The following is an 18561-nucleotide window of genomic DNA, read 5'->3' as shown; positions in this document are numbered from 1 at the left end:
ATTTTGTTGTATTTTTATTTTGTTAAATATTCCCCAGTTACATTTTAATCTGGTTTAGCCACACTTGGTTGTGTTGTGGGCTACATGCATGCTTGATACCGCTTGACTAAATATCACCTAAGGACCCTTCCAACTTTAAATCTGTGATAAGCACATAGTAAAGGGTTAATAAATTATATTTTCATTCATACAGCTTCAAAATTTCCAAATGTGAAAAGTGATTTCTCTTTTAATGTGAGTGGGAGCTCAAACTTTCCTCTCGAAGAGAACACAGGGGCTAACTCCATTGCTATGTATTTAAAAGGGTTAGAGAGGTCTTAAGTCCAGAAGGTCAGAAGGCCTCTGCTGAGGTGGGCCCACTTAATAGACACTTCTATAGTATACAATGATGGCACAAAGACACTGTTATCTTTCCTCTTCACTACAAACTGGCTTGCATAATTACAGGCTTATCTTTACTTAGGGCTCTAGAGGAGCAGAAGACCATGAAGATGGTCTTACTTGATTAGGAGGGCAGCTGTCATCAGATGGCAGGATGGAAGCTTGGGAAAAGTGGAAGCTGAGACAGCACCTGAGAATACTAAATGCCAAATAGGGTGAATGAAGTGGGAGGGGAGTCATCCACCTAAGTAGTTTCCAGGCCAGTATTATATAAATGTCAACATAAACCTCAATGAAGTTTTCACAAATGATATGGATGACTGGAGTCCCACCTGAGTCCCCAAATGGTCTAGCACTAAATTGGTGCTGGTGCACATACTCAAAATCTTAAGATCTGTATGTGACCAATGACAGCAGGAGCAGAGAAATTCTCCTATCACATGATGTGCTCGTCTGTGTATTTTCCCGAGGGGTGAAACAGCTTCTGATTTAGGTCAGAAGCTTACTAAGTTGGCCATTGGTACGTTGGCAGCCTTATGCTGACCACATCACAACCTGCTCTACAATTTTGCTAAAATCTGCCCACAAGACTAAATCAGGTTTTTTTTTTCTGACTGGCAGAGAGAACTAAGGTGGTTGGGTGTGGAAGGTGGACTCTCAAATTGAAGCTTGAGGTGTCACAAGCCTTTGTCAGCAATTCATTTTGGCCTTTAAAGAAACAAAATAATCTGTTTCAATTTCATTTGAAAGATTTTGAAATTGGATGAGTTATTCAAAGTCCTGTATAGTGAGAAACCAACCTCAAAGTTTCACCTCATTCAAAGAGATATTACTCCACCTGTTATTTTCTTGGATTCATCAATCAACAATCATTTATTAAATCATTAACTATTGTGTGCCAGATGCTGGAGAAGCTAAGACAAAAGTCCCAGTCCACAAGGAATTTACATTCAATTGGGGAGAAAGTCTGTACAAATACTAGGTGTCCCAAAAGTCTTTTAATAGATTAACAAACTTTAATAGCTTAAAAGTGTATGAGATTTTTGGAATATATTGTATGTGTGTATGCTTACACACACAGTTACAAAATAAATATATGGTAATTTGGGGTAATAAAGTGGAGTAGGAGCTGTGGAGAAGAATCAAGCGAAATCTTCACATGACAATGTTAACAGGAAGACTTTTGGGAGGAATAGGACACCACATTGTAAATCACTCAGGAACTCAAACTTCCATTTTTGTGGGATTCATCTTCCAAATCCTACCCATATTTTGAAGGCCCAGCTCAAGTCCCAAGTTCTTGAGGATTCAGAAAGACCAGGAAGTTCCCAAGGGAGAACAGAGTTCTCATAAAATTACAGAAGTGTACAACTGCCCTTCCTTTTAAAGATGATCCAATTGAAGGGCACAAAGGGGAAGTGAAGATCAAAGAATGAGTCAGAAGCAGAGAGAGATCTAGAATCCAAGGCTCTGGATTCCTAGACCATTGACCTTGATGCTGGGCACCTTTTCAAAAAAAATTTAAAATAAATATAAATTAATTAAAACAATATAAAAACATATTGTCCAGTAATGTATAAGTACCTACCTGTAGGGGGATGGTCTATATTTCCTCCCAAGAATCCTTTCATTCACAGAACTTTATGATTACTTGTGATATCTACTGTTACAAAGGGCTAACTTTATATTAGTACCTCTGTTACACAGCTATTTTAAGGAATTCTTTAGTATATCACCATTAGTTTTATTAAACACTAATCTATGACATGCAAAGACATTTCCTACCCTCTAAAAAGCTTCAAATTGAGAGATCACAAAAAGTAGCTAGAAATAGATATGTTTAAAACAACTAAGACATTAAAGTCCAAATTCAAGTTTGCTTATTAGCAAGATGGGATAGAAGAGGGAATCTTGTAAGCTGAAGTCCAGAAGGAAACACTACTTTTCTACAACTCATCCAGGAATGTTCCTTAAGGAGGTGACCAAAGCAAAGGTGGAGAAGTTGGCTGGCTGGGTGACAAAGAGCATTTTTTAGCAAGATGGACAGCTAAAAGCTCTAAGTAGAGAGAATGGGCAGGAAAAGTCAGTTGGAAACACAGAAAATTAAGGAAGTGGGACCTCAGTGAAATTTTGAGGACTTCCAGCAAAGTCTCGGCAAAAGGAAGATGACCACACCCTTGCCAAAACCTAACACTGAAGGGCCCCAACATTTATGAGTTTTCAAGTTGACGGGGAATTCTTCTTTACTTCTAGCACCAAAACACAAATGGAAGGTTAATGAAGAGTCTTTGACTACGTGTGGTTACCTTTCTGGAGGCAGAGTGGAGTAGTGGATAGGAGGGTTAATCTTGAGAATCAGGGAATTCTGATTCGGCCACCTTATCACCCTTGGCAAGTTGCTTAATCTGTCCATGCTTCCCTTTCCTCATCTGGAGAAGGGGTTTATAAAATCCTTGTGCGACTTACCTGGAAGGGTTGTTGTGAGGTGCAAGTGATGTAATGTACACCTTCAAGTGTTACGCAGATGTCAGACATCACTACTGGCAGTCATAACCTTGTTGGTAATCTTTCATTCAAGGTTTTGGGACCTTCTGAGAAATGCTCATCATCAATTATGTAATGGCCATTGGCAAATTTCTTCATTAGTTGATGCTCCAGGGTCCTAAAATTAAAAAACTCACAGTACAACCATTTAGAATTCTAGTTTATTATTAAATTACATAACAAAGCTTTTTCTATACAGACAGACATTAGATGAGAATAAAAATTAATTACAAATACAATAAAATAGGTTCCAATAAGCTATTTTAAAAGAAAAAAATAGAAAGTGCAACTGGAAAAGAATAGACAAGAGTTTTGTATTGGCATTTTTCATGAGGAAACATCTTTCATCCTGGTGATGTATGATGTTAACTGATTCTCTCTTCCCTTTTAAGAGGGGAAAGAATGAAAGCAAATGCAAAGGCCCCAATACCTGGTGAAATGGATCCAAGGTACAGAGAAAGTCACCAAAGACCCCGAATATGGCTCAGCTTTGCCTGAATTTCTTATTCCACAAACAATCTTGGTACATATCTGGCCCTTCCTTTGGTGGTGCACTCAACAGGACTGGCCTATGAACAAAGTTGTGCCCCCCGCCAATGGGTGCAAGGAGGCAGAACGACTCCTGTCCCAGAGGATGGAACACAATTCCTGGAGCTCTCATTCATCAGTTACACTTGCCATAGAAGTCGCTGTTACTTTAGGTCTAGCCAGAGTAACCTGAGTGTCAATGTCCTCAGGAAAAGGTTAAATGAGTAGTCTTGGTGGTCGTCAATTTCTTGGTGGACTCTAATTACTTGTTAATAATCTAACTTGAGGTATAACAAATAAATAAGCCCAGTCTAGGCTGGATGTTCTATTCCTTTCCATTGCCAATTGTCACAAAAACAAATCTAGCTAAAGAGAACTACAAGTTAATGCCTGAGGCCCTTCAATTTTTAGTATGCTGCAGAGTATGAAAATATAACAACATTAAGCCTCTTCCTTGTCATATCAGAAACAAGTCCTCGATTCACACTGCCATAAACACAGTCTTTCAATAAGATGCATTTACTAGAATCCAATACTAAAGAGAAAGTGGTGAATCTGATCCCACACGCAGAGAAAGACAGTAACCTCGCTGAGCTTTTCTTGCCATGCTCTGCCTCCAATCTCAGGGTTTCTCCACCATAAGCACAACTATAAAGTGCCATGGATCAACTTTCTTTACTGGGAAAGTTTTCCTTACACCCACGCCTACAAGTGAATAGGCAGGAAGGAGGGAAGAACAGGGGGCAGAAAAGCCCTTTTCAGATAATGCAAATACAAGATGGTCAAGTTGCAGAGCGGATAGCACTGGTGTGGGGGAAGAGTTTGGATTCAAGCTTGACCCCTTTCTGCCTGTGTGACCCTGGGCAATCACTTCGTCTCTCTGGCCCCTAGCACCTTCTCTCTCTAAAATGAAAGAGTCAGACTAAATTAACTCTGAGGTCTCTTTCCAATCTAAATCTCCAAACTCTTATCCTATGAAAAGTAAAGTAATGTATTTTATAGGGAACACTTCACCTCATTCATATATGAGTGGAAAATTACCAGGACAAAAGCCCCAAAGCACCTAGAGCTGATAGCTTGAACTGGGAAAGAACCAAGGAGTTTTTAATTAAACATTTTACTAAGATATCAATAAACCCAAAGAAAAAAATATATCTTTTGGAATTTCCTGCCCCCACCACCATTTTTGTTACCATGCTTTCTAATCCTGATGGTGAATTAGAAAGTTCTCAGTGTCTAGCTGTTAATAAGATAGAAAAGAGTAAAACTCATAATTCATGGCACTGAATGTTTCTTCCCCAAAGCATCAAGCAGCTTATTTTTTTAAGTGATAAGATCTTTTGGGCAAAGAAGTAAGATTTCAGAATTGACCCTTCTCTTCTCAACAAGAATACACTACCAAGCAAAAGACATGAATTTAAAGACAAGGGCACAGGCTGCAGGGATTAGTGTGAAAATCAGAGCTCAAAAGGACTAAGCTACAGTGGGCCAAATGCCACATGGGAGCAAAAACAGCACCCCTCCCTTGCTCTGATATAAGGTGGGAGGAAAGCACATCAAACTAGGAGAGTAAAGGGACCTGAAATCCACAGCCAGTCTTGCCACTGACTCCTTGGGTAATTTTAAGCAAATAACCGGCTTAAATGAGTAAGGTCCCTTTCAAACCTCACACTATACTACATTTTAGGGCTGGTGGTGGGTTTTTTTTTAGGGGGGTCTTTCTGGAGAATTTAGGAATACATTAAACAAAGCCACAACAGAAACCCTGATGATAATGAGTACGTCTTGGTCACTGGTATCTAGTGTTAGTGAGAGAGACAATAGCAATAATGCATCATATGGGCTCTGGGGGTGGAAAGTGGTGGTGGGTGGGATTACAAAGTAAAATTCATTAGCAATAACCACTAAAGAAACAAATGATACCTGACAGAATTTCTATTCCTTCATATATGCATGACCCTGACCTAAAAGTTAACCAGCCAACAAAACTGATTTATTTAGTTAGTTGTAGTAAGCAAGATTAGTTTTCTGTAAGAGTTTGATTCTCATACAATCAGATTTAATGAATGCACCAAATAATCAGACCAGTAAAAAGTCTGGTTATATAATTAAATAAATAACTTTATTTTATGACACTGCAGATTTTATAAATGCCAACTGTAGAGTAACCAAAAGTTCTAGAAACTCTAGCTGAGATATAACCACCAATTGAGGCCCTTTGAAAAAAATCAAAGATAGTAAGTAAGAGTCAGGGGAGCTCTGATCTTCCAACAGAGAGAATTTAATTAATCAATTTACTTCCCTGATCCTTCAAGCTTCACGTAGGGAAAACTAATTTTCTTTCAAATCAACGGCATCCCCAATCAATGAAGTGATCAACCCATACATAGAAAAATAAACCTAATAATTTAAAAATATTATCATCACATTCCCTTCTAATCCAAAAGGCAATAGAACTTTGACATCCAAAAGAAAAATCTCTGCAGTCTCTGTATCATGTCACACAAGAGTATCATTCTAGACATAAGCCTTTATCCAAGTCACATGAACAATATAATCTATACACCATGAGGTGGTTCTGTCACTACATCCAAAGCGCATTTAGTCCTTCCAGTGGAGCTCAGAGCATGAATCAGAAATTCCAATGGTTTAAAGCAGCCTTTTTTTCCAGGAAAGGAACAGAGATATTGGGCAAGTCTCCACATTGCATATGATCATAATTGTTACCAAGATGGGGAATTAATTGCCAGGAGGACTGATCAAGCAATTGAACTTTAAGAGAACTCTAATGAAGAGTTTATAATTTGTCAGTGATGGACAGAAGACAGGAGCAGATGAAAAGAAGATTCTGCACTATGTAGGTCGAACAGCAAAAAAACATTCTGAAGGTTCTGAAACCTTGACCAGATGAGATCTTCCACATTAAGACACACACAGAGTGACCTGGTTCCCTCACACAGCAGGAACAAAAAGATGGGATAGATAATGCAGAAGAGGATGGCATGGGGGGCTCTTTGACCATTTTTGTTTACACATGACAGCTACCCATGGTGGAGTATGCCTGACTGCAAACTGGACCATACCCTTCCTCAGTGACAAATGTACATCAGTTCTGACTCAGGAGGGTTTGGGCCATGTAACAGTTTGGAGGACTTTTGAAAGCTGGCTGAGGAAACTCAAGTTTCTCATTTCATAGTAGAGTTTAGATTTTATTTTCTACTTTCAAAGTAGAAAACATTAATTCAATCTTTAAAAAAAGGAACCAAAGTCAAAACAATGAAAAACAACCTTTTAAAAAGTCACTGTCTTTTTTTCAAAGATTTTTTGATGACCAGGAGCCCACCGAAGCACACAGACCAAGAATGCTTCTATCACGGCAGTTTGCTCATGGTTAGAACAAATATTCTACTGCATTTCAATTAGAGGAACAGTCTCAATCTTCCTCATGCTAAAGTAAAGCTGTCTCCTGAAGGTCCTCCAACCTACATACGTGCTCAACAAAATAGATGGGTTAGTTTCTGTGCAAATTGAGTTATCTTTGAACATACGTATATTAAAAAAACTGACGACATGGAGTAGAAATCTACAGCACAGATGACATAGAATGAATGACCTGTGACTGTTTACCACAAATTAAAAAAAAGAAAGAAAAAAGCTGCATTCATTCACAAAGTACCCCTGATGGCTTAAAGCTGCAATACGCTGGTCACAGGCCAAGAATCTGGAATCTGGCCTTCAGGGGTCACTGGCCTACTGAAGACACTCAAGCTTCAGATGGACTTTTCTTTTAGTGAACAACTGCCAGTTTCCATCATGAAGCCACTTTTTCCCCTTAACATGCTTGCTTACTTACCTCATAGAGATACAAAGGACTGAAAACTTTTCTTGGTTTAGTTTGGTTTTGAAACAAAAGGGGGGAGATAAATTTTGGTGAAAAAAAGACACACATTGCAGCTTCAGCCCCAACCCGGATCAGCACCATAGCTTCTCACAGGCCCTAAATGACATCATGACAGTCAACAGTTCCCCAGGTCTATCCATGTCTCCTTCGCACTGCTCTGTAACTGGAATTAACTCAAGGAAGTGGTGGTTGTCAAGAGTCTCTAGAGAATGTCCATTAGTGGAAAGCATACAGTAGCAAAAGGATGGTACAGACGCCAACGATACCACCCAGGATGAGGGAGTCTCGACGTTTGCGCAGGTTGATCCGCTGGATTAAGCTGTTTACTGCAGGAAAGCGATCTGTGGGAAGGCACCTGTTAAGGTCACATGACAAGGGAGATCTCTCTGGGAAAAGTCAGGGGAGGCACTGACTAGCACCGAAGGATCAGCAGATGGTCAGAAACACAGCTAAAGCAAAGAGAATCATATAGAGCACAGATTGCTCCCAATGCTGATGAACAAGCCCTATGAATTATATGTTTTACATGACCTGGGCAGTGCTTCCACTCCTCCCTCTGATTTGTGGAGCAGGGAGAAGGATATTCCAGGGTATCTCTTATGCTGCTGGTCCTACCTGGGCAGGAGGGCAGGAGGCAGCTGGCATATCCCTCTATCTGTTTTCTCTTCTTAGACTAAAAAGCCAGATGAGGGTAAGAGAGGGTCTTATCCTTGCATCTCCCCCCTCTCCAAATGCTATAGAGAAGACTTATAATAATATTGCTTTTGGAAACAGAAGGAATAGCGTAACTCTGACTTTTAAACAAGAAATTAAACATAAGGTTAAATTCAATGTAACACGAATTAGGGTGAGATGCTGGGATCCACAGGTCTAGAAAACGGTGTGCTTTTTTCTCAAAGAAGTGCTCATGACTGCCTTGGTGGTCAGCAAGAGTTAATGATCTTCTCTGACTTTTTAAGTTACTCAGGAGAGTAACTTGGATACTGGGGAGAAGAAGGCATACTAATTTGCCTTCATTTAGCACTGTATTTTTCAATCTCTGCATGTACTTCACTCTAATTAAGACTTGAAAAAAGAGGAATAAAAAAGTTAAGAGTCACAACCTCAGCAGTGGAACTGAAGACCAGAACCACCCACCACGGTGAATTTATAACAAGGCAGAAGAGTTTCCCTTGCTAGCCACAAACAAGCCAACATGCACAGCTGTTTTTCTCTTAATTCCCTGCCAGTGATTTGTTTTGTAAGGGACAAAGAAGCAAGCAGCACACAATTTGGAATAAGCATAGCAGATAGGGGCATATTTACAATTCTGAAGCTTTAAAAATGGAAAATAAATGTAAACTAGTGAATAATTTTCAAATCTATACTACTTTCTTTCCCCTAAGCCCATTTATCCTACAGCACAATGCTCAATCATTTGTGCAATTCATCTTTTGGAGATGAGAGAGATTAGCATTATCTCTCACAAAGTAGGAATGCAGTTTATATTTATACAGCGTGACTGCTGAAAGTCTTCAATGCTACTGATGGATATGGCCATGCCAGAAAGCATAAATAAACACAGATGTCAAACTTTCCCAAAGGATACTGGCCAACGTGTTCATCCTGCTCTGTATAGACTTCAACATCCCTCTCTGGGATGTCATATTTTCTTTCGTTGCCATTGCAATGCTGAAAAGGGTGTAGGAGAGAGAAGAAAATTAAATCACTATTCAGGACATTCAATTCGATTAGCTGCAAAAGGAAGACAAACTAATTATCACAGTATGTACTGCCTTGGGAAGAAATGGCTGAGAGGAAGGCAAAAACTGACTAGTCAAACTACCTTCCTGCTGTTCTTTTCTCTGCTAATCCGTAACAATCTTTCTGTTCTTACCAATCTCCTTTCACACCTTGCTACATAAAAAGAATATCTAACATGAAAAACGAAGAGTCAAAATAAACGATAAAATCAGACACTGACTACAAAGTTTCAAAATATTTCGGGAGAGGCCATATGGCATGGTGTAGGAGTAGGAGAGTAGGGAAGATCTGGGTTCAGACACTTAATAGCTATGGGACGCTGGGCCCTAGGTCTCAGTTTGTTCATCTCTAAAATAAGAGGGTTAGACTTCACGATTTACAAGGTTCCTTTCAGCTTTAGACTGATAATCCTCTCTGTGCCCCTGGCAACTCTCTAAGCGTCTAGGTTGCAAAGCACTGTCCAGCTGCATTGGTGGAAGGTGTTCCCTCACAGAAAATTACCTATGCCAATAAAAATCACACGTCTAGTCCAAAAAGAGGAGTGTTTGGTTTTGCTTTTTCAAAATGCAGGTGAGGTTCTTTTTCTTACTGAGCAGTCTAATACATGTTATTTCCCTTCAACAATATGAGGAGCATATTGTTGGGAGAAAGTTATACCTGTTAAGTGAAAATCAGGCAAATCCTGAACCCTCGTGACATTCTACCAGGGCACAGCTTTCTCTGATAATTGCCTTCTTCCTAGGAGGTGGGTGAGAGTGGGGAGCCAGGAGATCTCCTCTTGCAACACCCAAAGCTTTTTTCTTTGTATGGGTTTTTTGCACCATTAAGAATTCTCTCCACAAAGCATCTCACCACATATACCCTACCACCTCAGAGCATACCAAGATCTTTTGGCAACTATAATAATGAGCTGTGCCTGTGTCACTAGCTAGTGTGCTCACTAGCAGCTTCCTCTCTTATGTACATCCATTCCAATTTGGGCCTTTCTATACTTGTACTTGTATTCTCCTTAAGTTCCCTCAGCTGGGAATGGGTTCCATTTACCTCAGTATTTTCTCAGTACATAGCGCGGTGCCTTTCGTATAGTACAGGCTTAACAAATTCACTCATCTTAAATGTTTTATGGGCTCAAATGTGAAGTAGAAACATGCAAGGTGGCTACAGACATCTGAATAGACCTAATGCCTGGGAGGGCAAACAGAAGGTGGGCAGGCTGTAATGTCACCTGTGTAAATAGGTCGTCAGTGTTTTTTGGATATGGCTGTGCCCTACTTCAGATTCTGAAATGGTTCCATGAAAACATGACAGAGACAGGGGCTGTGAGTTCCACAGGAACAATGTTGTAAAGGTTGTAATGCGGATAACTGTAACATCTCACAAATTTACTGTGAAAAGATCCTGGTTGCAACAGGGGAAGCCTATGAGATGCATCTAGCTGCCAGTGTGACTGTGTGGCCATGAAAGATGCCCCTAAATGAGACTGATGTGGACTGGAGAGGTGATCGCTACCTGTGAAGAGAGCAGTCCAGGAAGAATTCTAAGGAGAGAAGGAAAAGGCAACACAGTATGACCGGTCAGTAATATGAAGCAAGGTGAACTAAACTGCTCAAGAAAAACTACACATGGCCTTTCAAGTCCTTTGGAAAGCAGTTTTATGGTTTGGTTTTGCGCATAAATTTGCTTAAGGCAAGTAGCAATGTCAGTTAAAACAGATGCTGCTTGTAAGTACGAAGCAGTGTGGCCCAGCAGACAGCATTCTGGACTTCCCTCTGACACTTCCTATAGTTAGGTGCCTGGGCAAGGCACCTAACCTCCCTCCGCCTCGGCTTCTTCAGTTACAAAGCGGTGATGATAAGCCCTGCAATGATCGCTTTATGGGCTGTTGTTGCTCCAGTCAGATAACGGATATAAAACACTTTCCAAACTCTAAAGCACAACATAAACATGTTTTATTGAAATAACATCTCCCAATATGAGGTGACAAGGAGAAAGCATCAAATTAACTGAAGCTGCTATATATGACAAAGTAAGCATGCTGAAGTAATTTTATCTCATATCAAACTTGTTAAAATTTCCTTTTTAAAAAAAAATCAGCTTTTCTTTTTTTTTTTTAACAGGGGAGGAAGGGAAGCTAGTCAAATCAGTGCCAAGGAAAGGGAGTCACTGAAGCATCTTGTGAACACCCAGCAGAGAACCAAAGGACAGACAAGCAGGACAGCCATGGCAGTAACACACTGAGCTTATTACAGACTTTGAAAAAGCAAACCCTGTAACAAGGATTTGTGGTTTCACACATGTCCTCCTTTCTTTGGACACAAAAATGTTTGTAGGGGTTTGTTAAATTCTGAGTAAAAACATCTCAACCCTCACTCATAATATAAAACGAATGTTAACGTGGTCTAAGAGCTCTGGGCTTAGTCAAAAAACCTGAGTTCAAGTCTAAGCTTTACCAGTTTCTAGGCCAAATCACTGAAAACAGTCATAACATTTTCCCTATGGAAACATATAACATGAGTATAATCATCCTACAACTAACAAACAACAGATTTGCAAGTGTACATGATATGGATAGAAACAGTGTCTGAAGAGTTAAAAATAATATTAAGGATTGACTTTGTGAAGCCCTTGGTTTATTTCCTAACCCGAAGGTGCCCCAAAGTCTCCCATTACCACAAACCTTCCCCTTATCCTGAACTATAAAATTCCCTTCCTCCTCATCCTGGGGAATGGGATTTCCTTACCCTGTGTCATTCACAGTCCTCACTCTGAACCTTTATCTTGCAAAATTTCTTTATCTCCAATCCCCCATAAGGAAACCCTAAAGACATCCTACATAAGTGTGGTCCTTTTCCTGTATCACTGCCTTTGTTTAGCTCCTTGCTAAATCTTAGGCCCACTGCTCTTGCATCAATAAAGTTCCCAATGGCTACAGAGAAGGTCTAAGTGAATTCATTCACATTTGGAACTAGCTCTCCCATCTCTCTCTTCAACAGTACAGAGTACTATTCACAAGCCGATAAAGGACCAGGATGCTGAAACATTTAACACGGGGAGTCCTCGAGTCCTCCACACTCTCAGATCCCTAGGGGTAAGAGGCTTTTAGCAGGGTGAATCTTGCTGGGGCAGCCATGGGCCCGGCTTCACTTAGGAATGCTTGTAAAGCTCTTCCCTGCTCTGCCCCAGGTGATGCTAAGGGATCACGACTAACTGGAGAGTTCTATGTGCACAGAATCTCCACACACGGCCTTACCCAGTGGGCTCAGGAGTCTCTATTTGCATTGGGTGCTGTGTTTAGAATTGCCTTTCTTTCTCCCCTTCCTCCTCAGCCCCCTCACCCCCCAAGGATAACAGTCCTGCCCCCACTGCCTTGGGGCCTAACCAGGACCAGGTGTGAGGTAGCAGCATAGTGGATGGGAAAGGAGGGACAAGTGAGAGAGAAGTGCCATTGGCAGTGCATCTTACTAAATAATGACTTTGCACTGAATGTATGAACAACTCCCTGCCAACAGCCCAGGCCCAGCAGTGGTCTTAGAATCATAGGGCACAGGAGGTCCAGAACGGGAAGGAAGCTCAGAAGCTGTCTGGACTAAACACCTGATTTTATAGATGAGGAAACTGAGGTTCAAGAAGGCGAGGTGCTTTCCCAGTATCACCAGACAGTAAGCCTGAGGTGTGGGACTGAGACTCAGAGGCAGCTCCTGTAAGGAGTGATCCCTACGGCCCTGAGGAGTGGGTCAACAGCCCATGGAGGCCAAGGAAGGCAAGGAGGGGAACCTGGGGAGTTTATGGAGATGTGGTTTTCCCTCTCAGCCTGCACTAATGTTTTACCAAGGACTGAGAGGTCCCAGGCTCTATAAGTCCTTTTCTCTGACCCCAGTCTACTTGGCCCACAGAGGTGGAGGAATATGTGTTCCTGGCATCCCAAAATGGAATTCCTAAACCACTCTCCCTTAAGAGTACCGCTACACCTGGTGGTAAAGTTGAGCATTATGAGAACAGGACTGCATTTCAGATATATTACCAAATACACAGGCTTATAGATGACCTGCTAGAACACAATCAGTTCAGAAACTGGGGACTGGTTTGCTAGTGCAGAGCACTTATTATGAGCACAGCCTCTGGATATCTTCTAGTTTAGATGTAACTGTTCTCCCTCCTCTTCTGAACCACGCCCCCAAACTGGCAGTCACCCTGAGCTCAGAAAGGCCAGGCCAAGACAAGTCAAGCTCTTCTCTATCTTACAGCAAGCAGGAAAGACTTCAAATTTAGACCCAGTGATGAGCTAAGTTCAGGAAGGCTTATCACTAGAGAGCTGGCCACCAAGACATGGATTTCTGGGGCCACAGCAACATGTTTCTGCACTGGTAAAGGGAGTGCTGAAATCCCAAAGGTTCCATACCAAGCTGCTGTGTGTCAGGCACAGGGCTAATTTCAAAGCCTAGATCTGACTTCCTGACAAAAACATGAGTCATGGCAACTGTACGTTCTTATCTGATTCCCAAAGGGCCCCTAACTAAGCCAACATGACTAGAAGGGAGAAAGATGGAATGATTTCTCTTTAAGAGAACAATACCCCTATAGAAATGCTTCAATACTCTCTTACAAAGGTTTCCCTCTGAGTACTGGAGTTCACATCTCTCTGTAACCATTTTCAAAGCTGTTCATTCTCCATATTCTCTTTTCTCTAGATCTGGATATGTAAATTCAGCCTGCTCCCTAAGAAGAGTTTTTACATTTTAAAATCAGGCTTTATTGTATTTAAAAATATAAAAATCATTGTTGGCTTGCAGGTTGACTGAATTTGGTCCTTGGACTTCAGATAATAACCTGGGGCAGAGATCATGCCTATCTTGCCTCCTACCATGTCATGCTTAGGCAGGTATTTTTAAGTAATGTTTGCTTAATGGGGGGAAGGGGAGGGAAAGGGCATTGGGAGCAGCAGCAACCTATGATCACTGCATATACCACAATTAATCTCAGTGGCACCAGATGACAGAATTTGTAAATCTGAAGGACCTTGTTCCCAAGAATTTAAATGCAATCTAGTATTCTCTATAAATAAGATAGCTGGGTGGTGCAGCAGATAGAGTGCCAGGCCTAGAGTGACTCCTCTTCCCAAGTTTAAATCTGGACTCAAATAATTCCTAGCTGTGTGACCCTGGGCAAGTCACTTAACCCTGTTTACTTCAGTTTGCTCATCTGTAAAATGAGCTGGAGAAGGAAATGATAAACCACTCCAGTACCTTAGCCAAGAAAATCCCAAATGGTGTCATGAAGTGTTGGACATGACTGGGAAATGACTAAACAACAAAAAACTCTATAAATACACTGGTTTAGATGAGATATTTTCTTTACTGAGAGACAGAAACAAAGAAAAAAAAGATATGAGAAAGTTATAAATGTATAGCTTCTTTCTGAGTTAAAATCCAATTAGGCATTTCCATGTCACAATTTGATACAATTAAAAATGTGCTTTTAAATGGGATTTTTTTTATAATGCCTTTCAAATAGGTAATGTAATCTATTGTAAAACAATACCTGGCTGACAAATTTAAGTGTCAAACCCACAAATTTCCTTTTAAAAGTGTCTATCTATAAAATGAGGATATTACCATCTGCATACCTTCACTCTCTCCCAAGTGGATAAGGCAAAGATTTTTTTAAAAAATTCTCAGTTTGCATTCCTCAGAGAATGCTATCTTCCTACATTATGTCATCCTGTTGAATATGCATGGCTTCCAGTAGTTCATAAAGTATATTCCAATGCCTTTTTCCTTTTCATTCCATCATCTGGAGTCAAGCTGAGTCAAATCTACACTGCTATTGATATTTCAAGGGTCAGAGAAGCAGACACAAAATATAAACTCTCAATAGTGCATGATGCTTTTAAAAACTAAATCATTGATGTGCTTACGAGAATTCCTACTTTCTTATTTGCCACCCTGTCATTCATTTTTACTTTTCAACTTGGGCTAAATAATGATAGTTATCATTTATGGTTTTATCCTTGGAGGATTCTGTAGTTAGAGCTGATAATCAAGTTAAATGTTAAGTGTTAGCAGCTCTTTCTAACGCAATGATACTGGAATTCAGCTTTAGCTCAACAGAAGCTTTTAAAGTAAACAGATAAGATAAAGAAACACAAAATTGTACTCTATTTTTTAGGAATTTTTATCATGTGATAGTTGATTAAATTCTACATATTACACCCCCCCCACACACACACTCACACAACCCCCCCCCCGCCCCCGCACTCCTGTCTGGGTTCACTTTGCAATTACCTTGCTGATAGGAGAAATATTTTTAAAACTTGCAAAATAAATTTGTTTTTAATTACAAAAAAAAAAATAGAAAAAAATAACATCAAGGGTTCCCACATTTTCATAGTATCCTGAGTATGAAGGCCTTAGAGGCCACTTAAACTGTCCCAATCCTTTTATAGATGGAGAATCTGAGGCCCAGAAAGATAAAATCATTTGCCTAACACCCTAGACATGGTGTGAGCTCAGTCCCTCTGACTCCCAGTCCAGTGTTCTTCCCACTTAGAGCTCAATCCATCGATCAATAAGTATTTATTAAGATGGGTGGAACAAACAGGGAGAGTGTTGTCACAAAACCCAAAGAGGTTAACAGTGTTAAATCAATCAACAGAGATCAGATAAGATGTGGATTGAGGAAAGACCACCAACTGGGGCAAATGAGTGATGAAACTGGAAATGAGCTGCAAAGGGCTGAGGAATGAGTGAAGAATGAGTGAGGAATGAGTGAAGAAGAGGCAATAGGGGCAGACAGCTTTTTTGAGTTTAGCTGAGAAAGGGAGGATATAAAAAATAACAGCAGAGAAGGGAGGATCCACTTAAGGTTTTCTAATTATGGGGGAGGACTTCAACATGTTTTGGAGAAGTAGTGAAGGGATTAGTACATAGTAAGAAATTAAACTCTGAAGAGGAGATAACTCAGGGACAATCTTCTGGAGAAGCTGGGAAAAGACACAAGGGCACACATGGAGGGGTTGTTGGCAGTGGCAAGAAGAGTCATTTCATTTGAGACTGGGGTAAAGGAGAAGAAAGTGGAAGACTATGTTGAAAGATTCTGAGATAGGGACCCAGTTAGTGAGGAATAAAAGGACTGCTCTTTTGCAGAGAAGGAAGGCCTTAAGCTGGAGAACGTGAATGTATGCTGGACATAATAAGCATGCTTGTGTGACTCCATCTAGCAGCATGAGGAAAAGTGGAGAAGGTGGATGATGCAAGGAATCTAGGGCTGCTGTTTTGCCTGGGATGAGCAAAAGACAAAGGCAGATTGGAGAGCAGATGGTGGTGTAGAGTTAAACTAGAAGGGAAGAAAGTCAAGTCCCAAGGCTCTCCCCTTCAACCTTTTATGTCTCACACTGCCTACCTCTATCTAGAAAGGTTGGGAGCAAGATGCTTGAGGTAGCTTAACTTCAAAAATCAGGGAGGGAGGAAAGGAAAAGGGGACACAGAGTGGAAGCTCAATGCTCTGAAAAGGGAATTTTGCATAGATGAAATGTGTTTCATTGCAATTTGGGAAGGGGGGAAGAGTATGATGTTATCACCATTTTACTAATGAAGAAACTGAGGTAGAGAGCAGAGAAGAGGCAGTCAAAATCTGAATGCATGTCTTTCCACTAAATGATGGTTATTAGATGAGAGATGCTAGCATCTCTTGTGACTAAACTTTCCAGACTACTCTGCTAGTGTTTCATCACTATTTTTAAGAGAGCGAAGGAAGGAGGGAGGGGGAGAGAGAAGAGATGAGACAGAAAGAGACAAAGACAGAGAAAAGGAGAGGGAGAAAGAGAGAAAAAGTGACAGAGCAAGAGAGAGAGAATTACAATCTGGGCTAAAATTTACTCAAGAGGCAGATAAGATTTCATGCAAACTGTACTGGGGGCTTTGTGAAGAAAACACACAGAAGGAACACTAACCTCTTTACTTAACCCTAAGACCTTTGGCAATTTCTATACTGGCTGACTGCTAATAATTCTGCTTACTATGTGACTTTCTCAGTCATAACCAAATACTGGGTGAAGACAGATGTTCCCATTCTCCCTGACCTCTCTGGGCAGCCTTGGACACCCTCTTTTCGCAGACCACTGCTCAGTCTCCTTTGCTGGATCCTCCTCAAGATCGTGTGCTCTAACCACACGTGTCTCTCTGGGTTCCATCCGGGGTCCTCTTCTCTTCTCCCTCTGTTCTCCTTCACTTGGTGATGTCATCAGCTCCCATGGATCGAATTATCATCTCTATGCTGATGACTGTCAAATCTAGCTTTCCTGCCCCAACCTCTTTGTTAACCTCCAATCTTGCATCTTCAAATGCCTTCTGGACATCTAAAACTGCACATTCAGTAGACATCATAAACTCATCATATCCATAATAGGACTCATTATCTTTCTTCCCCCTACCTTCCCTATTACTGCAGAGGGCAATACCAACCCCTCAGTCTCTCAGGCTCATGACCTAGGAGTCATTCTGGATTCCTCACTCTCTTTCACACTCCATGTCCGAGCTGTTGCCAAGGCCTGTCGATGTCACTGTCACAGTATCTCTCATCTACATCCCCTTCTCTCCTCTAACACTGCCCATACCCTGACGCAGGTCCTCCTTGCTCACACAACTGCTGGGTCTGCTTGCCTCAACTCTCTCCCCAGCTACCAAAGTGATTTCACAGGGCTGATCATGTCACTCCTGGGCTCCCTGTCACCACCACAATCCAATACAAAATCCTGACATTCAAAGCCCTTTTAAACCTAGCCCCCTCCTAGTCTCACATCATGCTCCCTTCCACAGCTCACTGATTTCAGTGGCATTAGCTTCCTTTTAGTCCCACAAACAAGACCCTGCATCTCTTGGCTTCAACATTTTTCTGGCTGCCTCCCCCACCCCCCCAAGTCTGGGATGCTTTCTCCTCTGTTCCACCTAGGAAACTCCCTGGTTTCCTTTAAGCCTGAAGTCACATCTTCTACAGGAAGCCTTCCTCAACTCTTCTTAATTCAAGTGCCTTCCCTAATTATTTCCTATTTACCTGTATAGAGCTTGCTTGTATGTTTGTCATTAGACGGGGAGCTCTTTTTTATTCATAGTATTGCTTCATTTCTGAATATATTTCCTCTTTCTCCCTTACACAGTGAGCCATCCCTTGTTCTAAAGATTAAAAAAGGAGGGGAAAAGGAAGTTCACATCAAATTTATTTGACTATATATGATATCCAGAGTCCCCCATCTCGCACAAAATGCTCTCCAGGATCAAATTTGGTTGTTATAATTGAGTATCAATTCAGGTTCGGTGTGCTCTCTTTTCTGTTCACACTGTTTTCCTGCATCTGCTCACTTCATTTTCTATCAGTTCATAGGAAGCTGATGATTCTGTAAACTTCCTCAACCCTTTTTAGACTTTAGCTTAGGAGCAGAAAGAACTAAAATCCAACACCCAAAGGCCAGT

General features: G+C 41.0%; 1 protein-coding gene and 1 long non-coding RNA gene across 2 annotated transcripts in view; both read right to left on the bottom strand.

Annotated features, from left to right (window-relative positions):
• Positions 1-1235: 1235 nt before the first annotated feature.
• LOC140524963 (uncharacterized) lies at positions 1236-3043 on the bottom strand. Its single transcript, XR_011973883.1, has 2 exons — positions 2848-3043; positions 1236-1887 (listed from the first exon to the last, which is right to left on the bottom strand). It is a non-coding gene; the product is annotated as an uncharacterized lncRNA (long non-coding RNA).
• Positions 3044-5548: 2505 nt separating this feature from the next.
• GOSR1 (golgi SNAP receptor complex member 1) overlaps positions 5549-18561 on the bottom strand; it is an 85178-nt gene continuing 72165 nt past the window's right edge. The window contains exons 8-9 of the mRNA XM_072639878.1: positions 8943-9025; positions 5549-7695 (exon numbers count right to left, since the gene is read on the bottom strand). Coding sequence (XP_072495979.1) covers positions 7571-7695; positions 8943-9025 — 208 coding nt within the window. The 3' untranslated portion in view covers positions 5549-7570. The remainder of the gene's footprint in view (positions 7696-8942; positions 9026-18561) is intronic.

The sequence above is a fragment of the Notamacropus eugenii genome, chromosome 2, assembly GCF_028372415.1.
Source record: "Notamacropus eugenii isolate mMacEug1 chromosome 2, mMacEug1.pri_v2, whole genome shotgun sequence".
Lineage (NCBI taxonomy): Eukaryota > Metazoa > Chordata > Mammalia > Diprotodontia > Macropodidae > Notamacropus > Notamacropus eugenii.
The sequence above is the reverse complement of the archived record's forward strand: the minus strand, read 5'-3'. Positions and strand labels throughout refer to the sequence as shown.